General features: G+C 42.7%; 2 protein-coding genes across 2 annotated transcripts; both read right to left on the bottom strand.

Annotated features, from left to right (window-relative positions):
• Positions 1 to 3,029: 3,029 nt before the first annotated feature.
• Positions 3,030 to 12,270, bottom strand: arl6ip1 (ADP-ribosylation factor-like 6 interacting protein 1). Its single transcript, XM_061846103.1, has 6 exons — positions 12,087 to 12,270; positions 8,406 to 8,539; positions 5,831 to 5,950; positions 3,810 to 3,927; positions 3,621 to 3,705; positions 3,030 to 3,531 (listed from the first exon to the last, which is right to left on the bottom strand). The coding sequence occupies exons 1-6, from the start codon at positions 12,120 to 12,122 to the stop codon at positions 3,413 to 3,415; spliced, it is 612 nt and encodes a 203-aa protein (XP_061702087.1). The 5' UTR covers positions 12,123 to 12,270; the 3' UTR covers positions 3,030 to 3,412.
• Positions 12,271 to 12,606: 336 nt separating this feature from the next.
• rnf25 (ring finger protein 25) lies at positions 12,607 to 19,238 on the bottom strand. Its single transcript, XM_061846099.1, has 10 exons — positions 19,082 to 19,238; positions 18,604 to 18,675; positions 18,428 to 18,524; positions 18,257 to 18,324; positions 17,074 to 17,143; positions 16,925 to 16,996; positions 16,681 to 16,821; positions 16,461 to 16,550; positions 16,255 to 16,392; positions 12,607 to 13,193 (listed from the first exon to the last, which is right to left on the bottom strand). Exons 1-10 carry the CDS (start codon positions 19,099 to 19,101, stop codon positions 12,681 to 12,683), a joined length of 1,281 nt encoding a protein of 426 aa, XP_061702083.1. The 5' UTR covers positions 19,102 to 19,238; the 3' UTR covers positions 12,607 to 12,680.
• Between the last annotated feature and the right edge of the window lie 68 nt (positions 19,239 to 19,306).

Genomic DNA, 19,306 nt, shown 5'->3' with positions numbered 1-19,306 from the left:
GGCGACCCCGAAAGGGACAAGCCGAAAGAAACACACACAATTCACTTCAATGTCTATACGAAAAAATAATTTTGAGCGTCATCCATGCGGAAGTGTCAAGTTGCGGAAGTGCCATTCGACGACATCCAAGTGGTCGCCATATTGGCTGCATCTCCTGCCCGTGACATCACCCCGGACATTCGCCATTGAAAACACGGAGTGGCCCCTACTGTGGGAGACGAACACGCCTCTAATGACACGAAAGCTCTTTTCGAAAAAGAGAACATCCCACAACCGAGTGAAGTGACCGGGGCAATATTACCCTTTGGTTTTGAGGCATATTTAGATGATATGCGGATCATGGAAAAACCACCTCCCCGCTCGAACAACCTCCATGCCGCCCGCGAGCGACGAGGACAACAAACCGCCACCCCGTCTGATCCTCTTCCGCAGCAGAGATGAGCCACCCCGGCCGAGAGCGATCCACAAGGCCTGCGGAGGCCGTCATTCAGTGGGTCAAAATCATGTTTTGTGGTGGAAAAAACGCATGGTTGCATGTCGGCTGCCGTTTTTTCATGAATAACATACTAAAAATCGTGCATTTCATGAAACTTGACCTTTAAGGCTGAAATGGAGGCACTGGGTCATCATGTGACATCGATTTAAAGCAATGAGAGACTAGCATAGCCAATTCAAAGAATTTGCTCTTGGATTCTAACAGAAAGTTAATGTCATAATGACTTACGTGCAACAAATAATTACACAGTAATGATGCGAAAGTATTTGGCCGTTCCACGTGCTAACTTCCTGCTTTTATTTTCAGTTCTTTGTTGGAAGCAATTTAAATGCTTTGTCACGCTAATTTAAAATTGAGCAACTTTACAAACAAATTTGCACCGATTAACCAGCAAGTGACATTTCAACAACAAATGCAAATATTCAGAGCGATAAAGTAGCGAAAGCGGATCTACAGTATATACCGTACACATAAATATGGTGGAAGATGGGAACAAATCAAATTCTGCTTCAGTCCATCGCTGCAAACATTTACCAAACCTTAGAAAACAATTACATTTAAAAAGATGAACAAAAGGAAAGCGACGAAAGTGATCCCCGGTTGCTTTTGTACTAATTGACTGCAATTGCACTTGATCAATTCGATTATCCCAACCAGATTTCATACAATAAATGATCAGAGGTTCATGCTCTGAATTTTGAACAATGATGTCACTGAAGTTGTATTTAATTTACAGGTTCTTACTTTTATCAATATCTACTATTTAAGTGACAGCAAGAGAGTTTGTTACATTTGGTTAATAAACTGACCAGAGCCTGGCATAAAACCTGATCTGAACAAGAGAAACAGGTGTTGTTTTGGGATTCAGTGATGCAAAAAGTTACTAAATTAGTTAAAAAAAAACAAAAAACAATTTGAAAGGTGAATACAGGTTGGCCAGACGGAGGGATAGAGATGAGAAAGAAGAAGGCAGGAAGGAAGTGAAGAAACAGGTCCCAGCAGGGTGGAAGAGTTGGCGGAAGGTGTCTGCTGTGTTATGTGACAGAAGAGTCTCCGCTAGAGACGGTGGCACTGAAGAAACAACAGGAAGCAGAAATGAAGATGTTGAGGTTCTCGCTCGGATTGAGCAGGTTGGATAGGGAGAGAGCAGACTTTGATGGTTTGGACATGTCCACAGAGCCGAGAGAGTGACTGTATTGGTAGAAGGGTGCTGAGGATGGAGCTGCCAGGCAAAAGAGCGAGAGGAAGACCAAAGAGGAGGTTGATGGATCTTGTGAGGGAGGACATGAAGACTTTGGGTGTTAGAGAGGAAGATGCACGAGATTGGCTCAGATGGAAAAAGATGACATGCTGTGGCAACCCAAGCCGAAAGGAGAACTTTTTCTGAAAACGGTAATATGCTTGGAGTCTTCTCAGTGTTGTTGACACCCCCTGATGGACACCACAAACAACACACCTACACGTTTCCTGTCCATAAAGAGCTTGGGAAAAGATGGTAGTTGCATAAATGAACACACGTACACACACATACGCACCCACATGCATTTCACATCTGGTGACGCACTGATATTTGTTATTAACAAATTTACAAAAATGGTCCAAAAACAATTAGATCAGCATTCTTTTTCCCATACGTAGTATTTATCCAGAAAGAACGTCATTTGTAGTTATTTTAAAGGCTACTCATTAAATCACAAAGTTGAAATTTTATTTCGAGCCTTTGAAATTCTCTTCAATTTAACATTATTCATGCAAGGAGTCACTGATAGTGTAGCGGTACACACGCCTGACTTTGATGCGGCAGCGTGGGATTGATGATTGAGTCGATATGTGCCGTGCGACTGACTGGCAACAAGTTCAGAGTGGAGTTCCCTTTGGCCTTAAGTTAGAGAGGCTGCAGCTTCTGTGACCCTTGTGAGGATAAGCGGCTCAGAAAATGGATGATCTAAAAAAAATACCCCATCTTTCATTTTTAGCAAAAAACAAACACTATATTTTAATGTCTATATGTATATGGAAGCGTTAAGACTGCTTAAAGGGCTACTGCCATGAAATGGATGATTTTTATTGTTATTAATGAAAAAACGGCAGCCGAAATGGGCCCATGCGTTTTTTCACCACAAAACATGATTTTGACGTATACAGCTTTTTGTAACTCGCGCCATGAAAATTCTCGAGGGATGTTTTCGAGAAGAAGCTGGAAGTGACGTACAGGACAGAGGCGCCCCCAAGTGGACTCGTTTGTTTCCATTAGTTTTACCTCCGGAAAGGTAGCTCATTGTTCCTCCGTGTTAGCCAAAATGCCAGCTCATTGCATTCCTGGACATTGCGTGAACACTCGGGAGAATGGAATTACCCTTCAGAAGTTTGAAAGAGACCTTGTTTGTTGTGAAAAATGGATACCACGGGTGCAGAGGACGAGAGCTTCGTGGGTTCCAAATGACAGGTAGGTGTGTATGCAGCTACTAATAAAAATAATAGTTTGGGGCTTCACAAAGGGTAAAAAAAAAAAAAAAAACTCAGTTGAAACTGCTTTCATGCCTGCAGATAATTGACATTTTTATTTGACTTTAAAGTCAACTTTATTCACATTATTACGATTCAAACGAGTCACGAGAGACCACATAAATAAACAAGAGTGAAGAGGGAGGGGCCTATTTACATGATGTCAGCGGAGGGAGCAGGGACACGGTTGCGCGAACAGCAGGCTCATTTGGTATTTTTTCATATGAAATATCTGCACATTTACTGCATGCTATCCAGTTGACGTGAAAGAGGATGAATAATAGAAGATGAGGAGCTACATGATAACACGAGAGATGAAAATGACACGAGATGCGCAGTCACAATGCCGGAAGTCAAGTAGTCAGTAGTTAGTGTCGGTCTAGCGTGTTTTGTGGATTTTGCATTGCGTGTCTACTCGTTCTTCTTCTCCTTGTTCTTGATCAGCTTGTTGATTTCTCTCTTGGCCATGGCAGTGTACTTGGACAGGACGCCATGCTGGTTGAGCCCCGGAAGCAGCAGCATCAAGCTCACTGAAACGCGCCACAACAACGTCACTCAGTCTTGGCATTTCACCGTTAAGTGCTCAGCTGCCCGGTGTGTCGACCGTGCGCTCACTCACCAATCAAATAGGTGAGAAAGAGGTTGTGCACCTGCTGTCCGATCCAGGCCACTGTCAGCAGGCCGCTAATCACCGACGCGAAGTACTGAAAACAGCACGAGATCACACCGGACCACATGGTCAGCACTGCTATTCGGGCCCATGGGAGAACATTTTCAGATCCCCACCACCACCCCCCCCCCCTCTCACCATCTTTGGTTTCTCCTCTTTGAGTGTGCACAAACGGCGCCACCAGCCCAGCAGGCGGCGCTGTGTTTTCACCATGTTGCCGCAGATCTCGTGGAAACGCTGCTGTTGCTCCGTAGTCCTAATCCGTCCACACACACCCACGAACAGTGAACGGATGTTTATCCAAACATTTGTGAAAGAATGGGTTACTCTCAGGAGGTCAGTGAGCATGGAACTGTGATAAATCCAGCTGTGAAATTTCCTCATTCCTAAATATTCCAACTGTCGACTGTCAATGGGGCAGATGTATTATAAGAATGTGAAAGCTTTTGGGAATGATGGCAACTGTGCCACAAAGCAGTAGGCCACGTAAAGTGATGGTGCGTAGCCAGTGGATGCTGAGCCCCGTACTGTGAAGAGATCGTCGGCTTTCCACCGAGTCTTTCAGGACAGACCTCCAAATTTCACGGGACTTTCAGATTAGCTCAAGAACAGAACGCACACAGAGCTCTTCATGGAACGGGTTTCCATTGCCAAGCAGCTGCATCCAAGCCAAACATAACCAAATGCAATGCAAAGCGTCAGATGCAGTGGTGTAGAGCGTCCCGCCACTGGACTCTGGAAGAGTGGAGTGGCATTCTCTGGAGTGGCCAATCTGATAGACGAGTCTGGGTTTTGGAGTTAGCAGGTGAATGGTACTTTTATGACTGCATTGTACCATATGTAAAATTCGGTGGATTATGATGTGGGTTTTTTTTTCCCCGGAGCTGGGCTTGGCCCCCTAGTTCCGCTAAAAGCAACCCTGAATCGGGATTGCCATTGATTGGGTCATGAAACCTCAAAGCCACAGTACAAAAATCTCCTCGCCACACTTTTTCTTGAACAACCCAACAGGCACTGGATAGCTGGCTACGTTTTTATGCATCTTCGCCACTGGCTGCACGCTGTAATGAAAATTAAATTATATATTTCCAGCGATATTTTGAAGGTATTTCAATTGAAGTAGTATTGAATACATGCTTAGAGATCAAGTTACAAATATCTGAGTACAGTGAATAGTGTTACTTTCAGTTGAGCAAACATGTTTTACAGTGTGGGGAGTGAGACTCGTGCCGGTGTGTCCAATTTTGTCAGAATTTGTCGAGCTCACGACTGATTACATTGAGCATTTTATCTTGATCGGCTGATTGGGTTTAATGGCATCATTCGTCAATCCAATCAAGCTCTGCTAAAGACATTTACTCTGCGTTACCACCATGTATATTTGAATCCAAAAGCTAGTTTATCACAATCAATATAATCCTTCTTACAAGCAGGCGACAAAACATTATGTAGCCTAGCAAGCTAGTGCTACCAATAACGGTTGTAAACATGCTAGCGTTCTGTTTAACCATGTCCTAAAGTTTCGCTCTGTGTATAAGGTGTGGGTGATGTGATTTAATCACAATAGTCAAAAGGAAAAGAAGAAGTCATTCAACTATCGTCAATTAGCTCCCATTATTTCTGTCACATTGTAATGTTGGTCAAACCTGACTAATTAGAACGCATGACCTGACTAGAGCAGTCATTTCCAACATTTATGGAGTGAAGGCACATATGTCACAAAAAGTAGACAGTAAAAGTCTAAGAGAAGAGCATTTCTTTGTTCTGTCTGTCAATATGCCTCACTGGCATAAATACATTATTTTTTGTCAACTAATAATCATGTGAGCAGTTAAGTAAAATTTGATCATTTTCCACGACATCCCTGCAGATTGCTCACGGCAGACGACACATTGGTTGGAAATCACTGGAATAGACAGTAGATGTGACGCTAGCTAGTCAACGAAAAAGTCATTTAAACAGATCAATAACTCCATCCTTTTTAAACAGCCTCATTGGCCCCCAAAAATTCTAAAAAGTCTATCAGGAAGTGGACCCAGAGACACAGGAAGTACTGACTCACTCACACAGGAGTGGATGTGGACAAACAGGACACATGAATACAGTTACAGAGGAAGTAGATGAAGGCCCACAGGAAGTAGGTCCTGTCACATTCTCACCACTTGTTGGAGCCAAAGACTCTGGGAGCCAGCGTTGGTACTAGATAGTCAGCCAGGCACAAAAGCATGACGCCACTCGACACGCCCGTCAAGACCGACGGGTCCAAATAGTAAATGAGCCTGAGAGGAGGAACAGGAAGTTGAGGTACAGTGGACACAAGATGCATTCACAGTTATATCCTTATCACCAGACAAGATTTTTTTTTTAAAATATATTTGTTAAAATGTCCACTGAAAATCCCTTTATAGTGATTCGGGAGTCAAAAATGATTGCATGAATTGCATACAGAATCATTAATCATTCTCTAAACACTATATAAAAATTTTAATAGTGGACTGTATGGTGAAATACAAATCAGTGATGTTAAAGTAGCCAATGAGTGAAAGATTCCAAAGAAAAAGTGACAGCATGGCTTTTTTTGGGAGTGCGGGTGTGGGGTCAATTTGTTACACTTCCTTTTAGAATTACCCATTGTTGCTGATTATCTGCATTTTCTCTTCATGATTTAGGTAGCAAAATACATTCTCTTCACACAGAAAGACATTTGCATTTACACCACCCAATTACCGTAATTTCCCGGTCTCTAAGTCACGACTTTTTTCACACGCTTTCAACCCTGCGGCTTATGCAGTTATGCGGCTAATTTACGGTCGCAATGGGGCACTCGAGCGGAAAAGGTAAGAGTGAGACTGGTGGAATATATATGCCGAGGAAGTGACTTTTACCAGTATGTTTTTTTTTTAAACCGGCCCTGTTAGCGTAGTGCTAATACTGTGCTAGCGTGTTGCTCCTTTGTTACTGCCGTTTCTCAGTGGTTTAGGTGTTTTTGTTTTGTTTTTTTTTTAACCAGCCCTCTTTGTGCTACAGTGTTGTTGCTATGTTGAGCTATGCAAAGGTATTAAAACTACTTTGAGTCAGACTCATCTCCAAATATACTTAACTCATTATACTCTGGTAACAGTACTATTACTTGACAATAATGACATTAAAAAAAATACAAAATGAGGATGTACAAATACTGATGTTGCTGGGTGCTGTTAGTGTACAATCAAAGCCACAAGAAAACATCTGCAATTTTCTGTACAGTGTTTTCTAGAGCTGTAAGTGGGGTGAAATATCCACATTTGGGCAGACCATGCCAAATACATGAAAGCGTGTCTTAATATAAGCATTAGCACTCCATGGCCTACATGGCAAAAACAACCTTCCCAACATGGCTGCCATGTAGGCACAACAATCAGCAAAGCTGGCTGATATATTGTTCATACCTATGCCCGGAAGCCCAATAAAAGACGTTGTGTGAGGTCATGTGACTTTCTTCTCTTGTTTAATTGGTGAACTAGACTTAAACGTCACTAGCGCTGAAACTGGATTGGTACAAACAGTGCCAAATTCAGAAGTTGAAATCTCAGTCTTGCATATGATATAGCCCCTAAGCAATAATTAATAAAAGAGTAACATTTAGATCATCGTCACTGAGCAAATGTACCGTTACTTCATCACAGCAGGTTTCTGGTCTTTCCAAAGCAGACTGTGAGCACACAGGCATAACCTCAGGACGATGCACTCGCAAATTAGTCTGATTCTGATTTTACTTCAGTGAGACCAAAAAATTGTGTGTTTTTGCACAATGTATGTAAACCTTTGGCTTTAAATGTAGTTGCTCTTCATCTCCATCAATTCCACATTCCACAGCTAGACCCTAATAGTACCGCGTGTGCTCTTCACTTTCACTCCAGCACTCTTTAGTAGTGGTAATGGATAGGCTGACAGATGAGGTTAGACTGGAATCCCCTTGGACCATGATGTTCACAGATGATATTGTGATATGCAGTGAAAGTAGGGAGCATGCAGAGGAACAATTAGAAAGATGGAGACATGCACTGGAAAGGAGCGGAATGAAGATTAGCCGAAGTAAAACAGAATATATGTGCGTGAATGAGAAAGGTGGAGGGGGAAGAGTGAGGATACAGGGAGAAGAGATAGCGAGGGTGGACGACTTCAAATACTTGGGGTCAACAATCCAGAGCAATGGAGAGTGTGGTCAGGAAGTGAAGAAACGGGTCCAAGCAGGTTGGAACAGCTGGCGAAAGTTGTCTGGTGTGTTATGTGACAGAAGAGTCTCTGCTAGGATGAAGGGCAAAGTTTACAAAACAGTGGTGAGGCCGGCCATGATGTATGGATTAGAGACGGTGGCACTGAAGAAACAACAGGAAGCAGAACTGGAGGTGGCAGAAATGAAGATGTTGAGGTTCTCGCTCGGATTGAGCAGGTTGGATAGGATTAGAAATGAGCTCATTAGAGGGACAGCCAAAGTTGGATGTTTTGGAGGTGAGGGAAGACATGAGGGCATTTGGGGTTAGAGAGGAAGATCCAGGAGATAGGCTAAGATGGAAAAAGATGACTCGCTGTGGCGACCCCTCACGGGAGAAGCCGAAAGGAAAAGTGGAAGAAGAAGACTCTTTAGCCACCCCCGCCCCTTCTTTCCTTCTCAAACACACTATATAGGGTATTATATATAGAAGATACGGAGGAATTCCCAAAAAAGCTGAGCTGGGTGGCCAACACACTCACAGGAAGAGGACAGTGGTGCTGGCTAACAGAACTCCAGGAAACCACGGCTTCTCCCAGCGCAGGACGCGGTCCCCAGCCAGGATCACCTCGCCCCACGCCTGAAGCTGCTCCTCCAGCTGCGCAGTTTCCTGCGCCTGCACATGACAACAAATCATATTATAATCACATTCAATTCTATGACATCATATTACTGTGTACTGCCATATCTATTTTTTATAGCACTTATCTTCATTTGGCTCACAGGTGAGCTGGAGCCTTAGCCAGCCAACTAGCTCTAATATACATTATATTGGTAAAAATGTTAACTAAACAGCCTTTAGTCACGCATGATTTTAAGTGATAGCCCATTTTAAGTGTTATGCCCTTCTAAATTCATGTAGTTTAATATGGTGTTGGGTCTATTCTTTACAGCTAAAACACACCTGTTCTGGGAAGGCTTTCAACAAGTTTTAGAACAGTTTGTGAGAATTTTCACTCACTGTTCCAGAAGCACACACTGATGTTGCACCAGGAGGACTGGATGCCTGTCCACACGAAATGAACCCAAAGGTGTTCTATCAGATTGAGGGCAGGACTTTGTGCAGGGCAGTCAAGTTTGTCCATGTCTTCAAGGACCTTTATTTGTGCAGTGGTGCCCAAAAATGAAGGAACAGGTGAAAAACCTCAAACTGTTTGAATCTTTTGGTATGCTGAAGCTATAACAAATGATTACCCCCTTTCACAGGTGCTGAAGAGGTAATATTTTGGACAATTAAGAATTTATGAGAACAGTTTGGGAAGGCCCCTTCCTGTTCCAACATGACTGTGGATCAGTGCGCAAACGTAGTTTGAGAACAACACGGATGAGTTTGATGTGGATAACCTTGACTGTCCTGCACCATCCTAGCTACAAGACTAGAGCAGTGACTCACAAACAGTGTGCCGGGGTAAATTGGTGTACCGTGAACGCTCTTCAGGTGTGCCGTGGGAAGTTATCCAATTTTATGTAACTGCTAAAAAAACATTTATTTCCAAGAAATAATGTATCTGTTTTCATCTATTTATGCCAGTGAGGCACAATGACAGACAGAACAAAAAAATCCTCTTCTATTAGATGGCAGGAAGTACATAGAGTAATTAATCTATTCCTTTTTGGTGACATTAACTTTTGTTGGTGTGCCAAGACTCTATAAAGGTTGGAAATCACTGGACTAGAGAATGCTTTGAGATAAATGAGAGCGAGACAGAGAGCCTGGCCTTCTCATCCAACATCAGCGTGTAACCTCATAAATGCGCTTCTGGAAAAATGGTTATCAATTCCCATAAACACTCCAAACCTCGTGGAAAACCTCTCTTTACTTATGTACTGTACTTTTAGTACAAAATATTTACACTTAATGAGTAAGAACTGTTAAGTTTTTAAACTCATTTGCATAAAATCACCTTTTAAATAGGACTTTTATTTTAGTAGTATTTTTTATAATGATCCTATAATTAAAGGCAGAGTTACGTTCAAAATGTGCGCAACGTTAGATACGAAAAATATTTTTTAGGAATGAAAAATAATGCCTCATTTTGATGAACACTGAGGCAAAGACTGCATTTAATTGTTGGTCATTCTGGTGGTAGCAACCGCCATGGCTGCTTGGGGTGCTCTCAGTCTGGTTTCGGGAGAAGCGCTACATTTTTGGTTCACAAAACACTTGTTCTATTACGGCATGTGACGTGAAATTGTGCATTTTGAAGGATTTAAGACCTCGCGCAATGAACTGTGGAGAACCTCAAGGCCATGTGTATTCCAGTTTGGAGGGACTGCGACGAGAATAAGGGGATTTGATGCGAAGTGAAAGTTTAAAGATCGGTTTATTTTTGTGATTGATTTTTCATCAGTGTAAAACACATATACAGTTAGTATTAGATGAATTATGATGATATCTTTCATAATAACTAATTACCTTAGTAATCTGTTACGTTTTTGGACCGTACGAGGTGGATAAATAATACCCTGCATGCCACTGGTGCCGAAAAGGAACATGCCTGCTCGAGGTTGTTTTGAACGAAGATGAGCAATCAAAAGGAAATGTTGTAAACGGCATGCAAGGTTTTTACTGGTTCATTCTACTTAAAATTTCTGCACACAGCCCTAAAAACCGATGTAAATTATACTGATTTCTGCATTAATTGATATACAATGATCTCTCTTAATCTGTCACTGTCTGGACTTGATAAAATGCAACACTGTTCGGGGACAATTTGGGATGTTTATGTATGCTTCTTGTTGTCAGGTTGATTTCAGATATGTTGAATGCTGTTGGGTCAGTATGTTGAGTGTGTTTAAGTTGCAAGTACTGCTAAAGATCCACTGCAAGTGATCAAGAAGGTGTTACTGTTGCAGCTAAAGTTCCATGATTATTTTATATTTTTTTACATCGTGCACTTGCCCAAGTAATTGGTCATTGCGTTTTGTGCATTTGATTCTGCATATTTTAATACATTGCACAGTATACTTTGTTATTGATTGAGGCTTTTTTCATAAAATTGTTTGGTAAAATCTAGGTTAATGTAAAACTCAAATTATTCAATAAACTAAAATTCATTTAATATTCCATGAAGTTCTGTGTCTACATGCTCAATCAATTTTAAATACACATTTTTCTGCCACACTAGACGCTGCATTGCCAGTTATACCTCACTGTATTTCTTTATTTTTGCAGCATCAAAGTAGTGACAGTACTGACATTTGGACTTTCATCTAGTGGCAGCTGTGGACTTCCCTTGAAATTAAGGAATAAAGCAAGTTGTGAACGTTCCCATAAAGTTATGGACTTTCCTTAAGTTTAAGACACCGTTGGTGTCAATCTTTGTAGTCACAGGAACATTCAAATCTCAAGGAAGTCGGCTTTTTGCTAAGTTTTCATAGACGAATTTAAGGGAAATTACACATTTAACCCATTTCTTGTTGGGTTTTGAAAAATATTTCATAAAAGGATGGCATCATTTATCATCTGATGTATTAAAGTATGACCCGAATGAAAAGTTAAACCACAGAAGCATTAAACAAGCTGAGACCAATTATTTCATGTTTTTGCAACAACAACAAAAAAAAAAAACCCACACATTTTTTATGTGCGGTTTTCTTGTTCTTTTGGGCATGTAGACCAACAATATTAATAGGTAATTTAAAAAAAAAGCCATTTTCTCATTACCCACAGCCCAAGGAATGAATTGGTACCCAAAATACATTATTTGAACATTTAAAAAAGAAAAACCTTGGTGATCCCTAATGGTGGTACCTGGTTGGTTGCGTTTTTTTTTTTTTTAAGTGGTACTAGGTGTAAAAGCTCATGAGATCCATTACATTAGAGCAACTGTTACAGTCAAATATCAAAACATCAGAGCAGTCATGTGTGGGGGAAACCGCAAGTCACACGTTTAGCTTGAGGACAAGGCAAGGCGGATAGCTGCGTGCTAGCATGTTAGCCCGCAGACGTCAGTAGCGGTCATCGTCACGGTCGAGTAGTCGCCGCAAAATAGCAAGAAAACAAGAAAATGCTTTTAAATTAACGAACAGGGTGACACGGCAGATAGGAGGCTGGGTGGCAGCGACCTGGAGCTACATCGGAGGCCCGAAAAGCATCGCATATCGCAGATTAGCACACGCTAACCTTCGATAAGGAACAACATCGTCATCTTCGTACTAACCAACATGTTCGCGCTCTTGTTGTCTCCTTCGACCATGGCTCTTCAAGTTGAAAGTTGTTTTCAATGTGGGCCTTTAATATAAAAAAAACAATATGGAATCGACAGCCGATTTCAGTCAAGCTTTCTTTCGGCGTCACTAACGGTCATAAACAGTTCTACGTAACTGGATTAAGACAAATTTGACTGGGTGTTTTGATCTGGAGCGCCTGCGTCAAAAGTGGCGACAGGCATTCTGGGATGTGTAGTTTCACCTTCAACCAATTAACAAAACTCCACGTGCGTCAAAGCCCTGTAAAAGAAAACAAAGCCTAGACAGTGACAGTCGAAGACGTCATATTTTTACCCAGTCAAACATAATCTTACTATGCAATGCAGCTGACTACAATACTGTCTTTCCAAAATTGCTGAACTAGATTAAAAATAACATGGGTATTATGATAACTAAATCAAGTGGACAAATATAGCTTCTATGTACAGTCTTCGTATTTGTTGGAGGGGTAAAAGAGCTGAGGGATCCATGATTAGTTCATAAGATTTATTGAAGTCATTATTTCATTTTATGTCATCACACAAGAATGCGTGTGCGCGCATGTGTCAGAGCTCCTCCTCTGGCCCCCCGACCCTCTGCTGGCGAGGTGCCCCACCTCTCGGTGCTCGAGCGTCCCAGCGGTGATGTTGAGAGGGTCCTCCGCGGGGTAAGTGCTGTGACCCCCTTCTGCGGGCCCCCTGAGCGCGCCCCACTGGCTTGTGTTTATCAAATGAAGAAGAGTGACTTCCTGTTTGATGAAGAGTCAAGTGAGCGCACACGTCCTCACACGTGGCGCCGGGCGATCCCTCGGTTGGTTCGGACGACAGACGGAGTGAGTCCAGGTGTTCCGTAATGGGGCTGCCTCCTCTGGTGTGATACGTTCGGAGCCCCGCGCTTCCTCTCCCGGATCCCCTGCTGTGGCTGTGGCGCTTGCGGGCATGAGGCTGCCCATTAGGCTGCCAGTGAGTGCCCGTGCAATGTGTTGACCGTGGAGCAAAGTGATGCAATGGCGTAGGGACATCACAGGCGGTGGGTAGAGGTGGTTCCTCACCGCCACCATCAGTAGAAGAAGGAGCCGCCTGCGGAGGAACCCAAACATCAAAGCTGCAGTCATGTCCAGGATTAACAGGATGTGTTGTCGTCACACTAGAACCTTGATGTTGTGCCAACAAACTTCTACGGGTTACTAATGACGATGTCACTAGGTTCTACAAGGTCCTAACAAGTTTCTACAAGGTTCACCAAGACTAACAAAGTTCTATAAAGTTCTGACAACTTCTACAAGGTTCTCACAAAATGTTCTGATAAAGTTCAAAGAAGCTTCTGAGCCAGGTTCTGATAAGTACAAATAAGGACTGTAACAAGGTCTTATTAACAAGCCTCCAAGTTTTGTATAGGTTCCTAACAAGGTTCTACATCCATCCATCCATTTTCTTTCGCCGCTTATCGTCACGAGGGTCGCAGGGAGTGCTGGAGCCTATCCTAGCTGTCAACGGGCAGGAGGAGGCGAGGTACACCCGGAACTGGTTGCCAGCCAATCGCAGGGCACATAAAGACAGACAACAGCCGCACTCACAATCACACCTAGGGGCAATTTAGAGTGTCCAATTCATGTTGCATGTTTTTGGGATGTGGGAGGAAACCAGAGAGCCCGGAGAAAACCCACACAGGCACGGGGAGAACGTTCTACAATTACAAAACGACACTTGCACATGTTTCTAACAAGATTCTACAATGTTCTAAGAAAGGGTCCTTAAGGTTCTACAATGTGCAAAAAAGATTATAGTGTTCTGACATGATTCTGCAATGCATGTGTACTCACGAGGTTTGAACAAGCTTATCAGGGTTTCTACATCTAACAAGGTTCTCCAATGTTTTGACAAATTTCAATAAAGATCTACAATGACCTGTTAAGCTTTTGGAATGTTCTGAGTAAGTAAGTAGCGAAGTAACTACGGTTCTAGGAGGTTCTACAATGCAGTGATAAACTTCTGACAAGTACAAATGAGGTAATACGGTTCTACAAGGTCCTCACATGCTTCTCCAACAGCTTAAGCATTCTACAATTTTCTATTAAGGTCATCTAGGTTCTGACAAGTTTTTTTACAATTAGTAATGCAGTTGTTACATAGCTGTACAAGCTCAGAACACTGTACTTTGAAGTTCAGGAAGCTTCTATCAAGGTTCTAAAATGTTCTGACAAGTTACTACAAGGTTATACCAAGCTTCTACTCGGTCCTCACAGGCTTTCTAGAAGGTTCTAATAAGGCTCTGACAAAGTTCGGTTTAACAAGGTCCTTATAAAGTTTTAACAAGGGTCTAAAAAGCTTGTATAACAGTTTTAATGAGCTCCTACAAGGTTCTGACTAGTCAGCTTCTTTCGGCTTGTCCCGTTTGGTGTCGCCACAGCGCGACTTCTCAGACGAACGCTCATATTTGTTTAACACAGTTTTTATGCCAGATGCCCTTCCTGACGCAACCCCTCTCGGGGAGTGGAGGCACCAGTCAACACATTTCCATCTCTATCCCTAATCACCCTTACCTATTGCACATCCTTCCCATCTCTATCCCTCTGTCTGGCCAACCTGTAGAGATCCTTTTCTCCTTCTTTCATGTCCAACCTGGTGTACGTGTCTTCATATGCCTCTTGCTTAGCCTGTGCCACCTCTACCTTTGCCCTACGCCGCATCTCGATGTACTCCTTTGGCCTCTCCTCAGTCGTCCCTGTGTCCCACTCCTTCTTTGCTAATCTCTTTTCTTGTATGACTCCCTGTATTTTGGGGTTCCACCACCAAGTCTCCTTCCCCCCTTTCCCACCAGAAGACACACCAAGTACTCTCCTGCCTGTCTCTCTGATTACCTTGGCTGTCGTAGTCCAGTCTTCCGAGAGCTTCTGCTGTCCATCGAAAGCCTGTCTCACCTCTTTCCGAAAGGCCGCACAACATTCTTCCTTTCTCAGCTTCCACCACATGGTTCTCTGCTCTACCTTTGTCTTCTTAATCTTCCTACCCACCACCAGAGTCATCCTACACACCACCATCCTATGCTGTCGAGCTACACTCTAACCTACCACTACTTTACAGTTAGTAATCTCCTTCAGATTACTTCGTCTGCACAATATATAATTCACCTGCGTGCTTCTATCTCCGCTCTTGTAGGTCACTCTATGTTCCTCCCTCTTCTGGAAACAAGTGTTCACTACCGCCATCTCCATCCTTTTTGCAAAGCCCACCACCATCTGTCCCTCAAAGTTCCTTTCCTGGATACCGTACTTACCCATCACTTCTTCATCGCCCCTAATTCCTTTTCAAATATGTCCATTACAATCTGCACCAATTACTCGCTGTCTGGGATGCTCAGAACTAATTCATCTAGTTCCTTCCAGAATTTCTCTTTCAACTCTAGGTTACATCCTACCTGTGGAGCATAGCTGCTAACCACATTATACATAACACCCTCAATTTCAAATTTTAGTCTCATCACTCAGTCTCATACTCTTTTCACCTCCCAGACATTCTTAGCCAGCTCTTCCTTTAAAATAACCCCTACTGCATTTCTCTTCCCATCTACTCCGTGGTAGAATAATTTAAACCCTGCTCCTAAACTTCTAGCCTTACTACCGTTCCACCTGCTCTCTTGGATGCACAGTATATCAACCTTTCTCCTAGTCATCATGTCAACCAATTCGGAGCTTTTCCTGTCATAGTCCCAACATTCAAAGTCCCTACACTCAGCTGTAGGCTCTGTGCATTCCTCTTTTTCTTCTGACGACGGATCCCGTTTCCTCCTCTTCTTTGTCTTTGACCCACAGTAGCTTAATTTCCATCGACGCCCTGGAGGTTAGCAGTGCCGGAGGCGGGCGTTGTTAACCCGGGCCACGACCGATCCGGTATGCGATTCTTTAGATGAATGCTCATATTTGTTTGACACAGTTTTTATGCCGGATGCCCTTCCTGATGAAACCCCTCTGCATTTATCCGGGCTTGGGACCGGCCTACAGACTGCACTGGTTCGTGCCCCATAGGGCTGCATTCTACAAGGTTCTGACTATGTTCTGAAAATCTAGGAAGTTTCTAAGAATGTTGTAACAAAGATGAGCGCTGGCCTGGGGTTGAGGGTCACATGATGAGTGCTCATCACCTCATTGATATGTATGAGGAACCGATTGGACTCCTCCTTGGGATCGATGACACCTCCTCGACAGCGCTGTCTGTCCTGAACCTTCTCAAGTTCTCTCCACTTCTGCTGGAAGTCTGAGCAGATGGCGGCGGAGTCCAGCTGGATGGTGGTGATGAACATTATTTTTTTTTCTTCCTGTCTCACGTGGCGTTCACTTCGTGTCTAACCTCGGGCAACTGCGGTGCGGCGCTGGCCATCAGCTGGTCTAGGTCGTAGGTCAGAGGCTCACGGCACACGGGACAGACCACGGTCAGCTCCTGCGGGACACAGAAATTTGGGGTATGGCTTTAAAATGAGATCCCAGATTGTTTTCACAAACTAGTCGCTTTTTTGGGAGCCGTATGTCACATGACGAGTTATAGCGTGACGTCGTGGATCACGTCCAACCTGATGCTGCGTGGCCGTCTTGTCCTTGGCCATCTCCTGCTTGTGGACGCGTATCTCCTCCTCCGAGTGGCGAGCGTAACGACCCAGACAGTGCGAGTGGAAGTAGTGGTAACAGCGCGTCTTGCTGAACGACTCCCCTTCCTGAACAGACAAACAGGAAGTGTGTCACCACAATAAAAACTTCCCAGGACAAATTCAAATTCATGTCAAAAGGACGAGAAGGGAAAAAAAGGTTGAAGGTGACCTTGAACCCGTAGAGGCAGATGACACAGTTCCCGTGAGGAATGTTGCTTTCGGTCAATATTTCTTTGGCTTTCTGGAAGACAAAATGAAAAAAAAAGTGTTTGAAAAAGTTGGAATTTCCTGTTCAATGTCAAGGTTGAAGGCAGTCACCTCAATCAGCTGATACAAGACGGGCGAGCCAACGTACGACTCGGCTTCAAGCTCAAGACTCTGCTGAAGGCTGTAACACATAATCATCATCATCATTATTATGTTGTAACAAGCATGTGACAGCTTTAACAACATTTTAGAAATTAAAAATTATCAACCCTCTCTGGACCAAATAAAATTTTGCAGAGAGAAAAATCTGATACTTTAAGAAAATGATACTCTGGACTTAAAATTTTAGATTATATTAAACCTGTTGCAAATTTGCAACCCCTGCCCTGAAAGGGTTAAAAAGAATTGAATGGGCTCCAAGATAGTTCTAAGCTTTCATAAGGCTCTACTGAGGCTCTGAGAAATTCACAACAAAGCTTTAAAAAAGATTTAAGACGCTTTATAGCATTCTAATCAGCTTTAAAAACGTTCTAACAAGGCTGGTAGGAGCTTTGAACAATTATAACAAGATTGTAGTATGCGTTAACATGGTTCAATAACGACTTACTATATTTTAGGGTTTTAAAATTCATTAAGTACTTTTAAATGACAATTAACTCTAGGAGGTTCTAATAAACATTAACAAGAATGTAGCAGGCTGTAACATGGCTCGAATGAGCATTAATAAGGTTCTAAGATGCTTTAAGATCCTGTGAGGTTCTAATGAGCTTTGACAAAGTTCTAATAAGCATTGACAAGGGTCGACAACATTCTAAGAAGCTTTACATTTTATGAGTTTCTAAAAAGCTCTAAATTCTATCATGCTTCTAACACATCTTACAAGGTTCTAGTGTGCACTTCAAATGTATCTTAAGAAAGTTCTAATGAACATTAAAAAGGTTTTAATGAGCATTAACAAGGTTCTAGGAAGAATGAACAAAATTTTTAGATGAATATTCTAATATGCTTCAACAAGATTCAGACGTTACATATAATCAGACTAACAAAGTTATCTGCTTTATCAAGGATCAACAGCATACTAATAATCTTTCTAGTTCCAAGAATGTTCCAAGAAGGTTCTGTTAAGTTTCCAAGAAGCTGCTAATGATAAACTTTAGCAGTGTTCTTCTAATAAACTTCATTAGGGTTTTACATGTTCTAATCAGATTTAACAATGTTCTAGTTATTGTACCAAGTTGATAATAGGCTTCAAAAAGGCTCTTCGAGGTGATAAAGTGAGTCGGGAGTGGGTCACCTGCAGATCTTGTCGTCAGAAAGTCCTCTCGGGTTGTGTATGGAGATGTCGGGAGACGAACAAGGATACTGCACACATACACAGCAAGTAAACAACATGTGGGTAAGTATTAGCTATGTGGAATATGAAAAATGGTGGAGATCGTGAAGATGATGATGATGTGTACGTCACCTGATCATCGAGGGTCAACGTCAAACGTAGTCGGACAAACTGGGATCCGGAATCTTCTGCTGTGGACGGGTACAAAACCAGACTCACCTCCCAGCGCCTGCAGACAACAAGACAACATTGATATCAATAAACATCTTGTGAGGATTGTACTTGAACTTCATGAAAATGATGGTCACCTGTCCTGTGTTCTGGTGACGCGCAGGTCATCCAAATAGATGGACTGCAGTACCTCAATCTCACACAGAACCCTGACCAAAAAGAAGTAGAAAAGGGAGGGGAGAGGAAGAAAGACGGTGGTGAGTGGAGTAAAAATAGAAAAAAAGAAATAAAGCCATCGTTATACATCAGCAACAATGATTTGTAAGGCAAGGAAATCACTAGTGTCTAATAAGTACGGCCACAAATGGACAGGTTTTTAAAGGTTGAAGAACATATTACAAAGACATCAAGTTAGAATTTCATTTTTTTTCCCCTGCCTGTCAAACCAGCTAGCTTTAGCTCGTTAGCTGAAAGGTTTCCGTTGCCAGCAATGGCCGCCACTCGTTATGTGTAACGTAAAACACGCAAACAAACATCTGAAGTACCGACACCTGATGCGGCTTGATGTCAGAGAGTTTTAAGGTTTAGAAAGAAACAGGTTGTGCACCGACTCACTCGCTGTCCGTCGCCGCCATGATTGTTTGCTTCTAAACGCCGCTAGAAGCTCTACGTCTCCTTCTATTGACTCCTCAGTACTGACACTTGACGTCTTTTGAAGCGAGCGCCCCCATCCGTTCAACAACTCATCGATCCATCCATCCATCCATCCATCCATCCATCCATCCATTTTCTTTCTGGGGCCGGGATTTGAACCCCCATCCTCAGAACTGTGAGGCCAAC

The sequence above is a fragment of the Syngnathoides biaculeatus genome, chromosome 16 (genome assembly GCF_019802595.1).
Source record: "Syngnathoides biaculeatus isolate LvHL_M chromosome 16, ASM1980259v1, whole genome shotgun sequence".
Lineage (NCBI taxonomy): Eukaryota > Metazoa > Chordata > Actinopteri > Syngnathiformes > Syngnathidae > Syngnathoides > Syngnathoides biaculeatus.
This window is presented reverse-complemented; position numbering and strand designations above follow the sequence as displayed.

Bases quoted from the DNA above. Each gene is read 5' to 3' on its own strand.
- rnf25 (XM_061846099.1), bottom strand. From the start codon at position 19,101: ATGGCGGCGACGGACAGCGA. The intron at 16,393-16,460 runs GTTAGACACGAA...ACCACCATCCAG, and splicing joins CCGCACCGCAGTTGCCCGAG to CTGGACTCCGCCGCCATCTG. The intron at 13,194-16,254 runs GTGATGAGCACT...GTTCCTCCGCAG, and splicing joins TCCTCATACATATCAATGAG to GCGGCTCCTTCTTCTACTGA.
- arl6ip1 (XM_061846103.1), bottom strand. From the start codon at position 12,122: ATGGTCGAAGGAGACAACAAGAGCGCGAACATGTTG. The intron at 3,928-5,830 runs GTGAGAATGTGA...TGGACGGATTAG, and splicing joins GTCTTTGGCTCCAACAAGTG to GACTACGGAGCAACAGCAGC. The intron at 3,706-3,809 runs GTGAGAGGGGGG...TGCTGTTTTCAG, and splicing joins AAGAGGAGAAACCAAAGATG to TACTTCGCGTCGGTGATTAG.